The sequence below is a fragment of the Drosophila serrata genome, unplaced genomic scaffold (assembly GCF_035046125.1).
Source record: "Drosophila serrata isolate PLE 108 unplaced genomic scaffold, ASM3504612v1 contig_295, whole genome shotgun sequence".
NCBI lineage: Eukaryota > Metazoa > Arthropoda > Insecta > Diptera > Drosophilidae > Drosophila > Drosophila serrata.
In genome coordinates, this window is record NW_028257193.1 from 844549 (window position 1) to 862012 (window position 17464).

The 17464-nt window shown below is 46.4% G+C and overlaps 5 protein-coding genes across 5 annotated transcripts; 4 read left to right on the plus strand and 1 right to left on the minus strand.

Moving 5' to 3' along the window:
• Window positions 1–26: 26 nt before the first annotated feature.
• wfs1 (wolframin ER transmembrane glycoprotein wfs1) lies at window positions 27–2876 on the minus strand. Its single transcript, XM_086836989.1, has 3 exons — window positions 2711–2876; window positions 2553–2648; window positions 27–2494 (listed from the first exon to the last, which is right to left on the minus strand). The coding sequence occupies exons 1-3, from the start codon at window positions 2772–2774 to the stop codon at window positions 87–89; spliced, it is 2568 nt and encodes an 855-aa protein (XP_086693115.1). The 5' UTR covers window positions 2775–2876; the 3' UTR covers window positions 27–86.
• Window positions 2755–7083, plus strand: Nup133 (nuclear pore complex protein Nup133). The gene is made up of 8 exons (XM_020943966.2): window positions 2755–3190; window positions 3251–3425; window positions 3488–3991; window positions 4045–4357; window positions 4422–5263; window positions 5320–5998; window positions 6058–6599; window positions 6660–7083. Exons 1-8 carry the CDS (start codon window positions 3015–3017, stop codon window positions 7032–7034), a joined length of 3606 nt encoding a protein of 1201 aa, XP_020799625.2. The 5' UTR covers window positions 2755–3014; the 3' UTR covers window positions 7035–7083.
• A 95-nt stretch (window positions 7084–7178) lies between these two features.
• cd (peroxidasin homolog cardinal) lies at window positions 7179–10581 on the plus strand. Its single transcript, XM_020944103.2, has 4 exons — window positions 7179–7478; window positions 7884–9743; window positions 9800–9969; window positions 10077–10581. Exons 1-4 carry the CDS (start codon window positions 7318–7320, stop codon window positions 10373–10375), a joined length of 2490 nt encoding a protein of 829 aa, XP_020799762.2. The 5' UTR covers window positions 7179–7317; the 3' UTR covers window positions 10376–10581.
• A 1249-nt stretch (window positions 10582–11830) lies between these two features.
• Window positions 11831–13665, plus strand: LOC110177382 (Cytochrome P450 6d4). The gene is made up of 3 exons (XM_020944081.2): window positions 11831–12580; window positions 12637–12839; window positions 12900–13665. The coding sequence occupies exons 1-3, from the start codon at window positions 11892–11894 to the stop codon at window positions 13553–13555; spliced, it is 1548 nt and encodes a 515-aa protein (XP_020799740.2). The 5' UTR covers window positions 11831–11891; the 3' UTR covers window positions 13556–13665.
• Window positions 13666–15110: 1445 nt separating this feature from the next.
• Window positions 15111–17211, plus strand: LOC147643050 (putative cytochrome P450 6d4). The gene is made up of 3 exons (XM_020944083.2): window positions 15111–15867; window positions 15923–16125; window positions 16184–17211. Exons 1-3 carry the CDS (start codon window positions 15179–15181, stop codon window positions 16837–16839), a joined length of 1548 nt encoding a protein of 515 aa, XP_020799742.2. The 5' UTR covers window positions 15111–15178; the 3' UTR covers window positions 16840–17211.
• The last annotated feature ends 253 nt before the right edge of the window (window positions 17212–17464 follow it).

Genomic DNA, 17464 nt, shown 5'->3' on the forward strand with positions numbered 1-17464 from the left:
TATTTCGTGATTATGAAGCCCAAAAATCATGGTTTTTTGTCAGCCAAGCCAATTGCTATCCCTGACTTTGCTTTAATTATGTGGGTTTACTTAAAAGTTATTAAAGGATTTAACAAAGCGTTTAACAAATACTTGATGCCCCTCATCAGATCCTGAAGGCGAGCGTCCATAGGAGAGGAGGCCATGACCCGTTCGATGCTCGCTGTGCCTAGGCTGGCTGAATGGCAGTCCACGCACTCTATGGTCTTCAACAGCACCTGAACTCTGTCCGCAAGAAGTCGTGAATTGAGGAGAGTGCCGTAGAATCGCACAACATCGCCTTCATTCAGGCGTCGGGTGAAGTTTCCAAAGTCATGGTGAGCCCGTAGGACCACATCGGTGGAGCTGGTGCGGCCCAAGAGACGGCTTCCCTTGCCTTTGCCCACTTTGACCAACAGCTCGTACTCGTAGCGATTCCAACGCTGCAGCGTACAGCTGCCGCTCTGTGCCTTCAGCGTCTTGATCACGCTCCGCCACTCCTCGCACTGAGAGTCCAGCTTTGGATCGCACTTGAAGTGCTGCGAAATATTCTCGCCGTGCACGCATCTCAGCACACGGCCCAGCCACACGGGCATGTAGTTGGCAATGATGTCCTCCAGTATATTGGACACCTTTGAGATCTCCACTTTGGATATGCTGCCCTCCCAAGTGACGGGCAGCCCGTTCAGATGAGAGCAACGCAGCTGGGCCTTGATCTTGTTTGGCTGCTCCTGGATCGGCTGGGCGCACAACGAATGGAAGCGATCCCAATGCAGCGTGTCCGCCTCAGAGAGGGCGTGCAGACCCACTCTGGGCATGGCATTGAAACGAGGCGTGTCCTTGAAGCTGGAAGTCATGTACGGGAAGACCAGCAAGCAGGCAGTGGTAATGGCCATAATAATCTGCAACATGGTTATGTACTTTTGTGTGGCTCGATTAAGGGCCAGGACGCAGGATAGCACCACTACCAATCCGCAGGCAATTGCTGTGCTGCCCCATCGGAGCTGTTCGCTGGCCAGGCCCAAGCTGTCGATGGCCATGAAGACGGGTACCAGGAGTGCCACAATCCCGAATAGCGGCAGGAACAAAACTATACCGGCCAGGCCAAGCGCTGCCCTCACCACTCCAAACATGGTGGCGCTCTGTGAAGTGGCAATGCATACTTGTAGCCAACTCAGTGTAACGCAGTGCGGTATGAGGTATGTGTAGACGCCGTGCCATCGGGAGCGTTTGGCCATCATCACCAGCAGCAAAGGGATGAAGAGGTACAAGGCAGTGCGACAATTCAGGCAGAACTCGATCCCATTTCCGATGACGAAGGAGGAAAATGTGGGCACGCGCAGGTCCAGGAAGCGCCAGCGGGAAGAGACCACTTCGTCCATTTCGTACGGATACTTGGCCAGCACATTAACAGCAAAGGAGACTATCACCAGCCAGTCCGGAAACAAGTGAGACGATGCGTACATCGAGACTCCCATGGTGAGGAAGGTCAGGGCTCCGGACACAATGGTCAGTTCCGAGTGCGGTAGCCAGGCGTCGGTTACCAGCGGATACACGATCAGGTTGCAGATGAAGGCACAGAAGTAGTACAGATACGGCTTCATGTTGTTGCGCAGGAATCTCTGCTCGGCAATGTCGGCCTCAATGTTGTTGTCCCCATAGCTGAGAAACAGTCCCGACCATATCCGGAAGTCCACGAACTGCTGCTTGGTCTTCAGCATTTTGCACGTGGCCCAGATCATGACGCCAAGACTGAGGTAATAGCTGCCCAGGGCCAATGTGTGGCGGGTGCTCCACCAGGAGAGCGCCATGAGGATACTGCAGCGAACACTTAGCGGGATAAGGGCGGGTATGGAAACAATCAGGTTGAGCAGGCGATGGTAAAACAGGGTGAAGAAGACGAGCGGGTGAAAGATCATGCGGTAGAAGCAGGGCACGTGATCCAGGCTCCTTGGATCCGGCACGGACAATGTGAGGGCATCGTTAACGCTAGGCATCTGGCCGGCACTGTAGTTCGAGGCTGCTGAAACCAAGTTGGCTTCGGTGATGAAGCGGCGTCGCTCCACGTTGGCCAGTCCGCTTGTTGGGGCGTTTTCAAGGGGTTCGCACTCTGGCTCCTGTTCTTGCTCACCTTCGCTGCTCGACGAAGAGCGTTCACGGTCGCGTCGACGACGCTTGCGTTGCAGGTTGTAGATACGGCGCATCTTGCGTTCCAGCTGCTTGGGCGTGATGTGTTCGTTCCCATTCGACAGACAGGCAAAAAGCTCCCGGGCTGCTTTTCTCGCCGCCCGCTCGCCCGGGGTCATGGCCAGGCAGCGTCGCACCTCGTCAGCATTCTCCGCTGTGATGCCACTGCCTTCGTCGTAGCACTGACGGAGCAGCTTGGCCGCGTCCTCGTGTCCATTATGAGCAGCACTCACCAGCCAGTTGACGGCCTTCTGGTTCTGGTTGCCCTTGGCAAGATTTGGTTCTGCAAAGCCCAATAGGTCCTTAGTTTACCCAATAGCTCACCAAAGACACTTTCACTCACCGATTGCCATTCTCCAGCAGCTGCTTGGCCAGATCGTACTGCACCTGTGGACAGCCCTCTTCTGCGATGTGGTGCTTTAGCTTGTTCAGCGAGGCGCGATCTGCTAGGCACAAGTTTTCCATGTTTTTAACGTTTCTTACTGCTCTTGGCTTTCGGGATTACCTTCCAGATTCCAACGCCTGCGCTTGGTGACACCTGTCGGCTCATTTTGTGTCCAGGTGGCCATATATCCGGAGAACTGCCGCTTTGTTTACGAAAATCTATGAAATTCAGCCAGATTACGTTTAGAGATGACAAATTGGGCTTTTGATAGAGACGGGCGATAGGTGGTGACATCGTGACATCGATAACAACGGTTTAAAAATACTGCGCTCAATCGATAATTGTCACTGTTATCGACTGGACCATATGCCGGCTTCATCCAACAGTTTTGTTTATAAGTAAATTGCAAGGAATTATAATTAAAATGGACAGAGACTTGCAGAAACATCTGTACGGAGTACCGCGGGAATCATCTCCGGGACCACGGATTTACGCCATGTCGCCCAATGCGACGGACAGCACACCCAAATCCTTTTTTGGCGGCAACGCCAGCAGCGCACAACTGCATGGAAGCCTGAAGAAGACCGCCCTGAGTAACAGGTATTTATTTATTTCCAAGCCCTTCCGAACAGTAAATTAACCTCTGACATTACTCTGCAGCCGACTGTGTCTATCGGTGCGCTCTACGCAGTCCATTCCGGGGATACGTTCGGACTACAATGTGGTGGAGAGCTTCGGCGGCCCGCTACCCGTGGCGGTAAACGAGGCCCTGACCTTTCCCGGCACTGGAGCCGCCACAATCACTGCCAAAGTGGCCCAGAATGGTTGGGCTTGGGTAAGATCATTGCCACTTGGACTAATACACAAACTACAGCTCCCGCTACGGCATCCTTTTAGGTTGTGCAAGGCCGGCGACTGCTCATCTGGCAGTACAAAGACCCAACGAAGTCCAACTCGCCTCCTCGTGCTGGTCTGACCCCAAGGCGGACTGGGGGCATGGCCCAGAGCCGTGAGTTGACTCTGCCCTACAGCGACCTGGGTCACAAGAGTGAGTTGATAAGCGTATTCCACACTACTGGCCAGCAAATGGCGTCCTGCATATCTGTTTCCGCCACCGGAGACGTGCGATACTGGTCATCCATCGCTCATGACGGAAACTCTGTCGATCTCTCGATCTTAACCGGACAAGAGTTTGTTCAGTTGCTAAATCTACCCAGCCAAAATGGTTACTTGGCTGTGACCTCTACATGTAATCTGGTGTTTCTCAAAGTGGGCCTTGCCAATGGACGCTACACACTTCATCACAAGACCATCAAGCCGGCCACCAGCTTCCTTGGCGGCTTTGGAAAGAAGTTCGCCTCAATTTTAATTGGCATGAACCCGGGCGGCGACAAGGATCAGGTGAGTGTGCGTGTATATAAGTAAATAAAAGTACTAAAGCATTCTTTAATTAGAGTTTGGTGGGAATGTGCTGCGAGAGCAATTCCGAAAGTGGAGAAACAGTTGTGGCCCTGCTTTCTGACCGCGCCGTCCAGCGATGGTGTCTGTCCAACAAGGGAAATGCCGAGCAGCTGATCTACGAAGACGCCGAAGTGGTGCGCCGAATACGCGAGGAGTTCAGGACCAAGTTCTGGAATGTCCGTCTGCCTGCGGACAATGTGGAGATCGAGCTGCACCTGTTAGACTTCCAAATGGTCAAAAGCAAGGGCTACATTCTAGCCGGAGCTGTGAACGCTGCCCACGCTCCACAAATGTGCTATGCTCTCGGTGAGAATTGCCTTAAGATTTAGGGTTTTGAGGCGCTTTAACATAAAGTTTTCCCATTTCACAGTGACTGTCAGTGCCCAGGAAGAGAGTATGTTTCTGGAGTCCTTTACGCCGCTAAAGATCAATAAGTTCTTTAGCCCCAAGACCGAGGAGGATTGCCTTAGTCTGCGTTTTGTGGTCGGTAGCAGTCACATCTATCTGTACACGCCAAAGGTAGTATACCCGCTGCACTTGTCCCACGAGGGTGGGCCTTCGGCGGAACTGGAGGCGGAGAAAATTGAGTTCCACATGCACGACGATCGCATTTTAAGTGCAGCCATCTGCAGTCACCTGCCGCTGTTCTTTAGCCGCACTCACGGACTGGTTTCCATTACGCCGGGCGATTTCGACGGCACTGAACTGTTGAATATGAGCACCTGCAACACCCCCGATCTTTTTGCCCCCGCTTCGTTCAGTGCCAGTTTCAATGTTGCCGACCATTCCGCTATAACGGGCAGCACCAATAATCTGCACATGTTCGAGCTTGATCCCGAGGATATGTACAACGAACTGAGCGATGAGGTGGGTCACCTAAAGGCAGCATTCCTGTACCATCTCAAACGCAACAACAACATGGTTAAGAGCATTGTCGGTGACCTGCTGCGCAGCGTGTTTGATCCCGATCCCAATGGAGCGGCTGTGGATGCACTCAAGCTGGATAGGATTGTCATCACCATCGCCGAAGATCTGGCCGAGGACTTGCCCATATCGGATCCACGTTGGGAGGAGGTAATGGGAGATCAGGACATCCATCATCATGCCCTTGGGAGCTCGCGATCCATGCAAATTATAAATCAGCTGAGGGACAAGGTTATTGCCTTCCAGCATTTTATAGCGTTTTTGCATTCCAGTGGCGTTTGGGAGAAGGTAAGATTCATATGCTTGATTTCAGACTTTTTATATTTATGAATTATTGCTTCTAGCTCAATGCCATTCCTTGTGGCAGCAACGTGCTAAAGCCAACAAGCTTTATACTGTCCGACTTAAATGAGAAGATAGTGGCTGCCTTGGCCCTACGTTCCCTGCAAACCAAACTGCCCATTCTAATTGAGGAGGCCATTGATGCCACAGTTGCTGGATGGGAGGACAAGCCCCAGGGCAGCCTGACCAACCAGGATATATTCTATGTGAAACTAAGCAAATTTCAGAACGTGTTTGAGGCCCTCGCGGACATTGCCGACGATCGGATTGCTGGTCAAAGCCAGACAACCTTGTCGGTGGCCCACTTTATTACAGACATTAACTCCATTGTCCTGGACACGCTCCACGAGGTGCTTCGGCATCGGGAGCAGCACGCCAACAGCTTCAGACTGCACAGCGACAGATTGACCTGTTATGAGAACCTGCCTTGGACGGCCATGTCAGGCGTGGCCGGAGTCCGGGATACACTGACTCGCCTCATTGACATAAGTGTGCGCTATGGCGGCCACTGCGTCAGCGAGACAGAGGTGAAGCAGCAGCTGTACCAACAGATATTCGAGCTGGTCGATATTGTGCTAGATGGGCGAAAGAATTACCTGGAGAGCGTTCGCGACACGGAGAAGTTCAATGTCCTGCAGCAGCAGTTTGAGGCTCAGCGACGCGAGCTCATCTCAGTACTGAGTAAGTATATAATGTCTTAAATATAAATACATAATTTTAATCCTTTATTTTACTAACAGTCAAGGACCGCCAATATGAGTATGCCGCAAAGCTGGCAGAAAAGTACCTTGACTTCCCGAGCCTGGTGCTGATATGCGATGAGACAATGGACAATGATCGTCTGGACGATTACACACGCAAGTACGAGGAATACAACTTCTCGCAATTCGCCATTAACTGGCATTTGCGCCAGAATCGGCACGGTGAGGTCTTTGATCGATTCAAGAACAATCCAACGGCGCTGGCGCAGTTCATGCGAGACCATCCGTCCTTGGGCTGGATCCAGCTGATATTCAACGGCGACTTCGAGCGGGCGGCCAAGATGCTGTACGAGTTGGCCCAATGTGAAGTGGAATTTGTGGCGCGCAAAAAGTCCATGCTGTCGCTGGCTAAGCTGGCCGCCTTAGCGGCACCCGATTCCGATCTGATGGCCCAGGTGGAGAAGATTGATGTTGATTTGGCCCTGATCGAATTTCAGGCGGATTTGGGCCTAGACGTATTGCAGAACTTTGGCTTCGATACCGCAGACCAGAAAGTACTCAAGGCCGAGGAAATTATCAACGTAAGTGCAGTCGAGTCTTTGGTAAATAACAAAACCTTTACAACGGTCGATTATCCACAGCTGTTTATTGCCGAGGAAAATTATTCTGCCACGGAGGTAGAGTTTCAGAGGGCCCTAGACCTGTTGACCTACGTGGAAAGCCCATACGACATGAAGCACAAGATATGGTGTGCTGCCATCAAACGCGATAACTGGACGGACTATGATGCTAACAACGGAGTGGACTACATGCACAAGCTGCTCTTTTTCAAGATTATCGAAATGTCGCAGGTGTTGGGTAAGGAGGCCGAGAACAGCCTACCGCCTCTGGAGGATTTCCTAGAGAGCTCGGAGCTGGGTGATCTGCCGCAGCAGAAACCGTTCCAATATCTGCTCAAGCTGACCTACGAGTATGTGGCCGACATGTTAAGGCAGTCCGATGATAAGGAGCTCTAATCCCATTTCCCGCATTTGTCAATTATTAAAGCTTACGTTAAGAGTTCAAGATGATGGCTGGTGTTCTTGGCCGGTGGACAGTTGCCAACTTTGTTACTTGCTGCTGCCTGGCATTATATTATATTATAAGCCAAGTTGCTTTGTCAGAGGCGAAAGTATCTGAAGTGTGGCGGCCAGCGGAGTGTCGGAAGCCCACTAAGTGCCGACGCAACTCTAGAGTCGCCCTGGGCCGCAGCTCTGTTAGCTGCATTTGCCGGCACTGCGCATCAGTTTAACTTTGATCATGACGGACGAAACAACGCCGCTCACCGCTGCCGGTGGCTCCGGATACGTGCTGCTGCCACCGTACCAAGGACCTGAACACGTTTTTCCCGGTGGCGTTAATCCGCGTTCGCGTCGCAACAAGATGCGGCAGTTTCAATGCTGCATTGGCATCACCTTTATGTGAGTGCTCATCCGATTAGTTTGGACTTATAACTGATAGAATTTTTGTGAACTTCTATGATGTGCCTGCAGTGATGATGTGGCTCTTAATGTGTTTTAGGAGGCGCCTAAAATCCGTTCCAAATGTGGGTTAATGCCAATCCTTTGAGCTTGCAAAACTATATTATCTATTGTGATTAAGGCTGTTGTTAGCACTTAAACGGGTTATTGTATTATGGAAGTCTTTGCCTCCTTTTTGATGCTACTCTCTTTCAGAGAGACATTTTTAAAACAGTGAGAAATCTATACACTCTACCCTCTACCCATGTTATTTAATACCCTTCCCTCGTTGGCCCATTGCAATCGTTTAGTCGTCGATTAACCGCAAAATGCTAACCACAAATTGATTTCACTTTCCTGCTGCAGAGTCATTGTAATCGCCGCCCTGTGCTTGGCCCTGGTCTTTAGCGACTCCCTTGGCGGCGCTGACGGGGGGCCCAGCTTCTTCTTTGTGGTAAATGGATCGGAAATAAAAGTGCCACCAAACAGGCCGCTGCCTGACGAGCCGGAAGCGGATTGGGCTCTGAAACAAGCTGCACTGGGTCACAATGATGGCGCCCAGGCGGTGAGTGCTGGGATTAAGGCGTTGGGTGATCGGGAGATTCTAGAGGAGGGGTTGCAGCCGAACGAAGTGAATACGCCTGCGTTCCGGCACTATCGCTCCCTGAGCACTAACCCGGAGGCACGGAAACTGGCACGGCGTGGCTACGTGGAGAACCAGGCCACCATGGACATAGCTAGGAGGCTGAACTACACCAAGCAGCCGGGTCGCAGCAATATTGGTTGGGGACCCCGGATCGTTCTGCCCGATCCCACGGTTCTGCGATTGGACTGCGACTTTAATGCCCGCTATAGACGATCCACAGGAGTGTGCAATAACAAGCAGCATCCCCGGACATATGGAGCCTCCATGGTGCCCTACCGCCGCATGGTGTCTCCGGACTATGCTGATGGCATTGCCGCTCCAAGGGCTAGCCACCACGGATGCCTGCCGCCGGCTCGCCAGATATCCTTGAAGATTCATCGGTCCAGCTATGAAACGGATTCAAACTTTACAGTGATGCTGGCAGTGTTTGGTCAGTTCATGGACCACGATATCACGGCCACATCACTGACCACGTCACAGGAGGGAGAGTCCATTGACTGCTGTGTTCCTTCCACTCGTGAGCAGCATCCGGAGTGCTTTCCGGTGGAGATCCTGCCCGACGATCCATATTACCAGCAGTACAACCTGACCTGCATGAACTTCGTGAGATCTGCTCCAGCGCCAACGGGAAGATTTGGTCCTCGGATGCAGTTGAACCAGGCCACGGCCTTCTTAGATGCCTCTGTGGTCTACGGTAATCTGGAGCAGCGACAGAACCAACTACGTACCTTCATCAACGGTACGTTGCGAATGTATCTCACGGATGATGGCCGGGAGCTGCTGCCCATCTCCTCGAATCCGACAGATGGATGCAACAGGGTGCACATGACGCGCCAGGGAAAGTACTGCTTCGAGTCTGGCGATGATCGGGCCAACGAGAACCTGCTGCTCACCTCCATGCACCTGCTGTGGGCCAGACATCACAACTATCTGGCTGGGAAATTGCAGGAGCAGAATCCCCACTGGGAGGACGAACGCTTGTACCAGGAGGCGCGCAAAATCCTAGGTGCTCAAATGGCACACATCACCTACAATGAGTTCCTGCCGGTGCTCCTGGGCCGCAACCTCAGCGAGGCGAAGGGTCTTCTGCCGGCTAAACACAATCTAAGTGCTCCGGATACCTATGATCCGGAGGTGGATCCCAGCATTGCTAATTGCTTTGCTGCGGCCGCCTTTAGGTTTGCCCACACCCTGTTGCCCGGGTTGTTCAACATCTCGCGGGGTAATAGTAGTCCGGAGGCAGTGGAGCTTCACAAGATGCTTTTCAATCCGTTTTCCTTGTGGGCGGCCCATGGCATCGATCATGCTTTGATGACAGCGGCCAATACGCCAGTGATGCAGGTGGATCGCTTTTTCTCGCTGGAGGTAACCCAAAAGCTATTCGAGGGCACCGCTGAGGATCGGTTGCCCCTCTGCGGACTGGATCTGGTCTCCTTGAACATTCAAAGGGGACGGGATCATGGGATTCCATCCTATCCGGTCTTTCGTCGTCACTGTCGCCTGCCAGCGGTGGACACGTGGGAACAGATGGCCCAGGCCGTAGATAACGACACCTTGAAGTCGATAAAGCAGATCTACGAGTGGGTAACTCTGACTGATCCATTGAGCTCCAGCTAATCTATTTCATTTTGCTTAGTTCCCCACAAGATGTGGACGTCTACACGGGGGCGCTCAGTGAGCCTCCAATGGAGGGGGCCATCTTTGGACCGCTGCTCAGTTGCATGGTTTCTGATCAGTTCCTCCGCATTAAGCTGGGTGACTCCCATTGGTATGAGCGGAAGATGGGGCCACAGAGGTTCAGCAAAGGTAAGGCTTCTATCAATTTTGAAGTCTAATCCGAAAGATTAATTTTCTTGCTAAGATATAACTTATAATCTGTGCTTATTATTATTAAAAAATATATTCTACTATAGCTCAACTTGCGGAGATTTACAAGACCAGTTTGGCCGCCATTATTTGCCGCAATTCGGATGGTATAAAACAGGTTCGAGCACATGTCATGCAACGTCTGCGCGAGGAGGGTAATCCCCACGTCAACTGTCAGGATTTGGAGGGATTCCATTTTAATTTCAAGCCCTGGTCCGACGCGAAGCATCCTCCAGAGCTGCATAGGACAAGTATAAGTAGGTCCAGCTCTTCGGTTCGGGTGATGACGAACAGTACCAATAAGGAGAATCCAAGAACAGGGAATGTCACCCTTCATATGGGATAATGAAATTAAAGTATGATAATAACTAAAAGAGAATGATGGCGCCAGAAAAATTAACTTTTTCAATGGATCGATGTAAATGTTTATACAAAATTTATTTATTCAGAAAGACAGCCATGGGTGCCTATAGTGATGACTGTGCTTTCACGATTGCGCAAAACTTTAGAAATAAAAGAATAAAGGAAACTAACTAGCAGTTTGCAATTTAATTTATCATACCTACATTTGAAAATATTCGTATTCTTTGAGTCCATATTTATCTTTATTTTTTAAATGACTATTTTTCGAAAAATTAAAGCTTAAACAACTCATAACAAAGCCAAATGAGCATTATTATAAGTTCGGAAACTTTTCCAATATTATTTTTGTAGGAGATAGCTAGATCCATTAGCCTGGTGATGCTGAGCAACAATATATTTGATTTATAGGGTCGGAAATGACTCCTTCACAGTGTTACAACCATCGGAATAAAATTATTATACCACTCTTTGAGCCGAAGAACTCATAACTAAGCCATAAAAACATTCATTTTAATTCGGAAAGTCTTCCGATGTCAGTTTGGCAGTCATAAAAATTAGGAAATTATATCTTTTAATAAACCCTCACATGTATGACTAACTAAAACTGTGACGATAATATGTTTATAATCCAAACAAATATCATGCTTTACTTTTTTTCTGTGTTGCTTCATGGTTGCGTAAATTTTTTGATAACAAAGGAATAGATATCATTTAATTCTTATCATTAAGAAATAAATACATGGAAATCATGTAAATTGAAAGTAGAAACTTAATTGATAAGAACTAAATTCAATTTTCGTGATAACTTAGGAATGAAGTTAGTTCTTCGTTTCTGAACTGAATTTATAATTTTCTTTTTTTTTAAGTCCTCTATAACATTTTGTTTAAATACATGTTTACAAAGTTTAAATGCAAATGTACCTTTTTTCATACAAAATTTGAAATTAAAAATAATAATAGCAAACGAAATGTGCAAAAAGAGAAAACCAATATTATTAGTTTTGCTTTATAATTTGTATAATCGACTTACTTTGCCTTAGAACTTCTTATTTATGAAGGTCGTAGTGTTGACCTAAAACCCCTTATAAAATCCAATGTTAAACGAATTCCTATGAGAGAGTAACAAGGTTCCCAAACCTATAATAAATTTTTAGACATGTAAGTTTTTTTTTAAATTAAAACCAATTAGTTTGAAATTAAAGATTTAAAGAGACTCTGTCTTACAATTAGAAAACCTGAAAAAAAGACAAAAAATATTTGCAAGTCTCTTAGTTTATTTCACAACAGGTTCCTATCTATAATGCCATTCTACAATAGATAATTAGAAGAGAATATTGATTGTGTGGCTATGTCACCCAATCATTATCGGAAGAGAACAGCTTTGCAAAAAAAGAGGTATACTACGCCCTATAAAAGAGAAACCCAACTCTTTTTTGGCCATTATAATATTACCTGTTCTCGAGTTACGTTCTTGTTCGAATTTATAATCAACATTGACCATGTTTTCGTTAATTTTGCTGATCGTGTCCCTATTGACATTGGCTTGGTTTTATATAAGAAACCATTACGAGTACTGGGAGCGACGTGGCTTTCCAATAGAGAGGGGTTCGGGAATTCCGTTCGGTTGTTTGGACAGCGTCTGGAGGCAAGAGAAGAGTATGGGCCTGGCCATCCATGATATCTACCTCAAGAGCAAGGAACGATTCGTGGGCATCTATCTGCTCTTCCGTCCGGGTGTCTTGGTGCGCGATGCCGCCCTGGCCCGTCGTATTCTCGCCCAGGATTTCGCCAGCTTCCACGATCGTGGAGTGTACGTGGACGAGGATAAAGATCCGCTGTCGGCCAGCATCTTCGCTCTGCGAGGACAGAGCTGGCGCTCCATGAGACACATGTTGTCGCCATGCTTCACTTCCGGCAAGCTGAAGGCCATGTTTCCCACCTCAGAGGACATTGGTGACAAAATGGTTGCCCATTTGCAGAAGGAACTGCCCGAGCAGGGCTTCCAGGAAGTTGACCTAAAGAAGGTAATGCAAAACTATGCCATCGACATAATTGGTTCAACCATCTTCGGCTTGGACGTTAATAGCTTTGAGAACCCGGACAACAAGTTCCGCAATTTGGTAACGTTAGCTCGAAGGAATACTAGGATTAATGCTCTGTTCGCAATGATGATCTTCCTGGTGCCTTCGTAAGTTCCCATCTATTGGTAGCATATTTTGGATCTAATTGTTTGCACACCTGCAGAATTGCCCAGTTTCTGTTCTCGTTGGGTATTAGTAGCCCGGTTCGTAAGGCTATGCTGGATATAGTCAAAGAAACCGTTGAATATCGTGAAAAGCACGGCATCGTGCGTAAGGATCTGCTTCAACTGCTCATTCAGCTCAGAAACACCGGCAAGATAGATGAGAATGACGAGAAATCCTTTAGCATTCAAAAGACCCCCGATGGTAAGCAAAATAGTAATTCCGAAACTCCAAAGTCTAATATTATAATCTCTTTATCTTCAGGACACATCAAGTCAATTTCCTTGGAGGCCATCACCGCCCAGGCTTTCATATTCTACATAGCTGGACAGGAGACCACCGGATCAACGGCGTCCTTCACTATTTTTGAGCTTGCTCAATACCCAGAGCTCCTCCAACGCCTGCAGACTGAAGTGGATGAAACCTTGGCCAAGAATGGTGGAGAGATCACCTACGATGCCCTGCAGAAGATGGAGTTCCTAGAGCTGTGCGTGCAGGAAACCTTGCGGAAGTATCCTGGTCTTCCCATCCTGAATCGAGAATGCACCCAGGACTACACAGTGCCCGAGACCAATCACGTCATCCCGAAGGGCACTCCGGTGGTAATTTCTTTGTACGGAATCCATCACGACGCCGAGTACTTCCCCGACCCTGAGAAGTATAATCCTGATCGGTTCAGCGAGGAGAGCCGCAATTACGATTCAACAGGATTCCTGCCCTTCGGAGACGGTCCAAGAATCTGCATTGCTCAGAGGATGGGTCGAGTGAATTCCAAGCTAGCGATTGTTAAGATTCTCCAGAACTTCAACGTGGAAGTGATGAGCAAGCGCGACCTGGAGTTTGAGAACAGTGGCATTGCCCTGATTCCCAAACATGGAGTACGCGTCCGTTTGTCCAAGAGAGTTCCCAAACTAGCCTGAGCTCGACGAGCTGATGAAATAACAGCCTACCCTAGGAGCCAGTGGTTCTAGTCACTTAATTATGATAAATTATTTCAATAAAAGTATATACAGAAGAGTTAAATGCTTCACATGCTAAGGTATTTTATTCAAATGGTTAAGTCTTTTTATCGCTATCATATATTTGAAGTGCGGTGCGGTTACTGATTACTAATGAGACCTATAAATGCCAATAATGATAAACTATTTCTAGTTCGGTTTTTATATTAAAACAAAAAGGCAACCTATACAATGACAAGTAAAGAAGTCAGTGGCATATACAGGATATTTGTCAATAAATTATATTTATTTGCTATTTTAATATTCACTCTGAGTAAAATTTTATTTTCTGTAGGACATGTCTAGATCGACATTCCTGTTAAACCTTATCAAGAATATTTACTTTACAGGATCGGAAATGAATCATTCACTCTGTTGCAAGCTAATGAATAAAATTATAATAAAAAGCTAAAATCTTACCACACAGGTCGATGCTTATTAATGTTTTGGTCAAGGAAATGTATATTTCATCTGTGGATAACGAAAATACATGAATTCAAAGAGTTAACATTATAATATTTACATTAAGAACTATTAAACGATTAAAAACCGAATATTTTTCATTGAAAAAGTGTATTTCCTACGAAGTACGGATCTACCCTGGTAAAACCTTAGTATTTTAAATAACTTTACAAAATTGAGTTCAGCATTAATTATATATTTGTAACAATAAAAACATTTATTATAATTGAAATACATTTAACAAAAGTGTTCTCTTTCAATACCTATAAATTTCAACAGTTTATGTTTGATTTCACAAATTTTGTTTTCTTTCTTTGTTAAGCTTCAGCATCAATTTGAGAAGTTCAAAATCAGTAATTTAAATATTTAAAGGTTTATAAGATATACATATCATAATTCTTTTATTGCATATGTAAGATAGATTAGATTATTAACAATTTTTGTTGTAAAAAGATAATTTTACACATTTAACATATTTGTTGATCTGTTTTTATTTTGTGAGAGAGTGTTCTCTTTCAATACCTATAAATTTCAACAGTTTATGTTTGATTTCACAATATTTGTTTGTTTTTTCTTTGTTAAGTTTCAGCATCAATTTGAGAAGTTCGAAATCAGCTAGTAATTTAAATATTTAAAGGTTTATAAGATATACATATCATAATTATTTTATTGCATATGTAAGATAGATTAGATTATTAACAATTTTTGTTGTAAAAAGATATTTTTACGCATTTAAAATATTTGTTGATCTGTTTTTATTTTGTGAGAGCAAAACAAATAAGTCGTAGTGTCAAGTTGTTAAGAGATCCAAGCTTAAAAACTCGTTCCCATGGGGGGCAAAGTTAAAATTTTGCAAAGTCTCTTATTTCACAAATGTTTCCCATATATAACGTCATGCTAAACCACTCAAAGAGAATATTCATATAGTGGCTGTATAAGTAATCATTATAAGAAGAGAATAGCGCCGTACAGGAGAGAGTATTCCGCGCCCTATAAATGGGAAACAGAGCTCTTCTGTTGACAGTTTCGTATTAACTGGTGCTCAAGTTACATTCTTGATAGAATTCTTAATCAACGTTAATCATGTTTTCGCTAATTTTGCTGGCCTTGTCTCTCCTGACATTGGCTTGGTTCTATTTGAAGAACCATTACGAGTTCTGGGAGCGCCGCGGCTTTCCAGTGGAGAAGGGTTCAGGGCTTCCATTCGGTTGTTTGGACAGCGTCTGGAGGCAAGAGAAGAATATGGGCCTGGCCATCCACGATATCTACCTCAAGAGCAAGGAACGATTCGTGGGCATCTATCTGCTCTTCCGTCCGGGTGTCTTGGTGCGCGATGCCGCCCTGGCCCGTCGTATTCTCGCCCAGGATTTCGCCAGCTTCCACGATCGCGGAGTGTACGTGGACGAGGATAAAGATCCTCTGTCGGCCAATATTTTCGCTCTGCGAGGACAGAGCTGGCGCTCCATGAGACACATGCTGTCACCGTGCTTCACTTCCGGCAAGCTGAAGGCCATGTTTCCCACCTCAGAGGACATTGGTGACAAAATGGTTGCCCATCTGCAGAAGGAACTGCCCGAGCAGGGCTCCATGGAGGTGGATCTAAAATCCGTGATGCAAAACTATGCCATCGACATCATTGGTTCAACCATCTTCGGCTTGGACGTGAACAGCTTCGAGCATCCGGACAACAAGTTCCGCAATCTGGTGACAATAACACGACGCAACACTAGCTTTAATGCCTTATTCGGCATGATGATCTTCCTGGTGCCTTCGTAAGTTCCCATCTACTGGGATTGATAAAGTTTATTTAAAGTTGTATTCCTGCAGAATTGCCAAAATTATGTTCCGGATGGGTCTCAAGAATCCGGTTGGTGTGGCAATGCTGGAGATAGTCAAGGAAACCGTTGAGCATCGTGAGAAACATGGCATCGTGCGTAAGGATCTGCTTCAACTGCTCATTCAGCTCAGAAACACCGGCAAGATAGATGAGAATGACGAGAAATCCTTTAGCATTCAAAAGACCCCCGATGGTAAGTAAAAGAGTAATTCCGAAATGAATGATATGACTCATAATTTCTCAATCTACAGGACACATCAAATCAATTTCCTTGGAGGCCATCACCGCCCAGGCTTTCATATTCTACATAGCTGGACAGGAGACCACCGGATCAACGGCGTCCTTCACTATTTTTGAGCTTGCTCAATACCCAGAACTCCTCCAGCGCCTGCAGACTGAAGTGGATGAAACCTTGGCCAAGAATGGTGGAGAGATCACCTACGATGCCCTGCAGAAGATGGAGTTCCTAGAGCTGTGCGTGCAGGAAACCATGCGGAAGTATCCTGGTCTTCCCATCCTGAATCGAGAATGCACCCAGGACTACACAGTGCCCGAGACCAATCACGTCATCCCGAAGGGCACTCCGGTGGTGATTTCCCTGTATGGTATTCACCGCGACCCTGAATACTTCCCCGATCCTGAGAAGTATGACCCCTATCGCTTCAGCGAGGAGAGCCGCAACTATGACTCCACAGGATTCATGCCCTTCGGAGAAGGCCCGAGGATCTGCATTGCCCAGAGGATGGGTCGAGTGAATTCCAAGCTGGCAATTGTTAAGATTCTCCAGAACTTCAACGTGGAAGTGATGAGCAAACGCGAGCTGGAGTATGAGAACAGTGGAATTGCCCTGATCCCCAAGCATGGAGTACGCGTCCGTTTGTCCAAGAGAGTTCCCAAATTAGCCTGAAACTGGCGAAATACAATGACGCCCAATCAGTGTTTAAGCCCACTCTGATTATTTGGATTATAATCCAGCTGTTGAGTGCTATTATCACAGTTAATAACTGATGAAAAAAAGTGCTTCTGCTTCACAAATGTTGCAATATGTTTGTTTACAAATTAAACTCATAAAAAGATAAATAAATATTAATTTGTGTGAATCCTATGATAATGAAAGATAATTTGCAGAGTTAAGTTGAACAAAAAATAATAGTTAATAAGTTTAAATGTAAATTAATTTTAGTTTATAAAACGTTATCTATGGTATGGATTTATTATAATAATCCGATAAAGGTAGAAATAGTACACAAACATTATACAATAAAAATTATTAATTAAATTTGTATGTATTAGAACTGAAGAAGTTAATTATGCTAAAAGCTTGAACTTGATGAAAGTTATTCCGAAATGTACTTAACAATATCATTTAAATGGTAAAGACCTCTTATCGCTATCATATATTTTCAGTGATAACATAGGGGAGTCAAGTCTGCGATTACTGATTACTAATACCAAACACAGTGAAATTCCATGTCAGAAGCAAATTTCGTACTGTATATAAATACGAATTACTCCGACCTTGAAATATATTC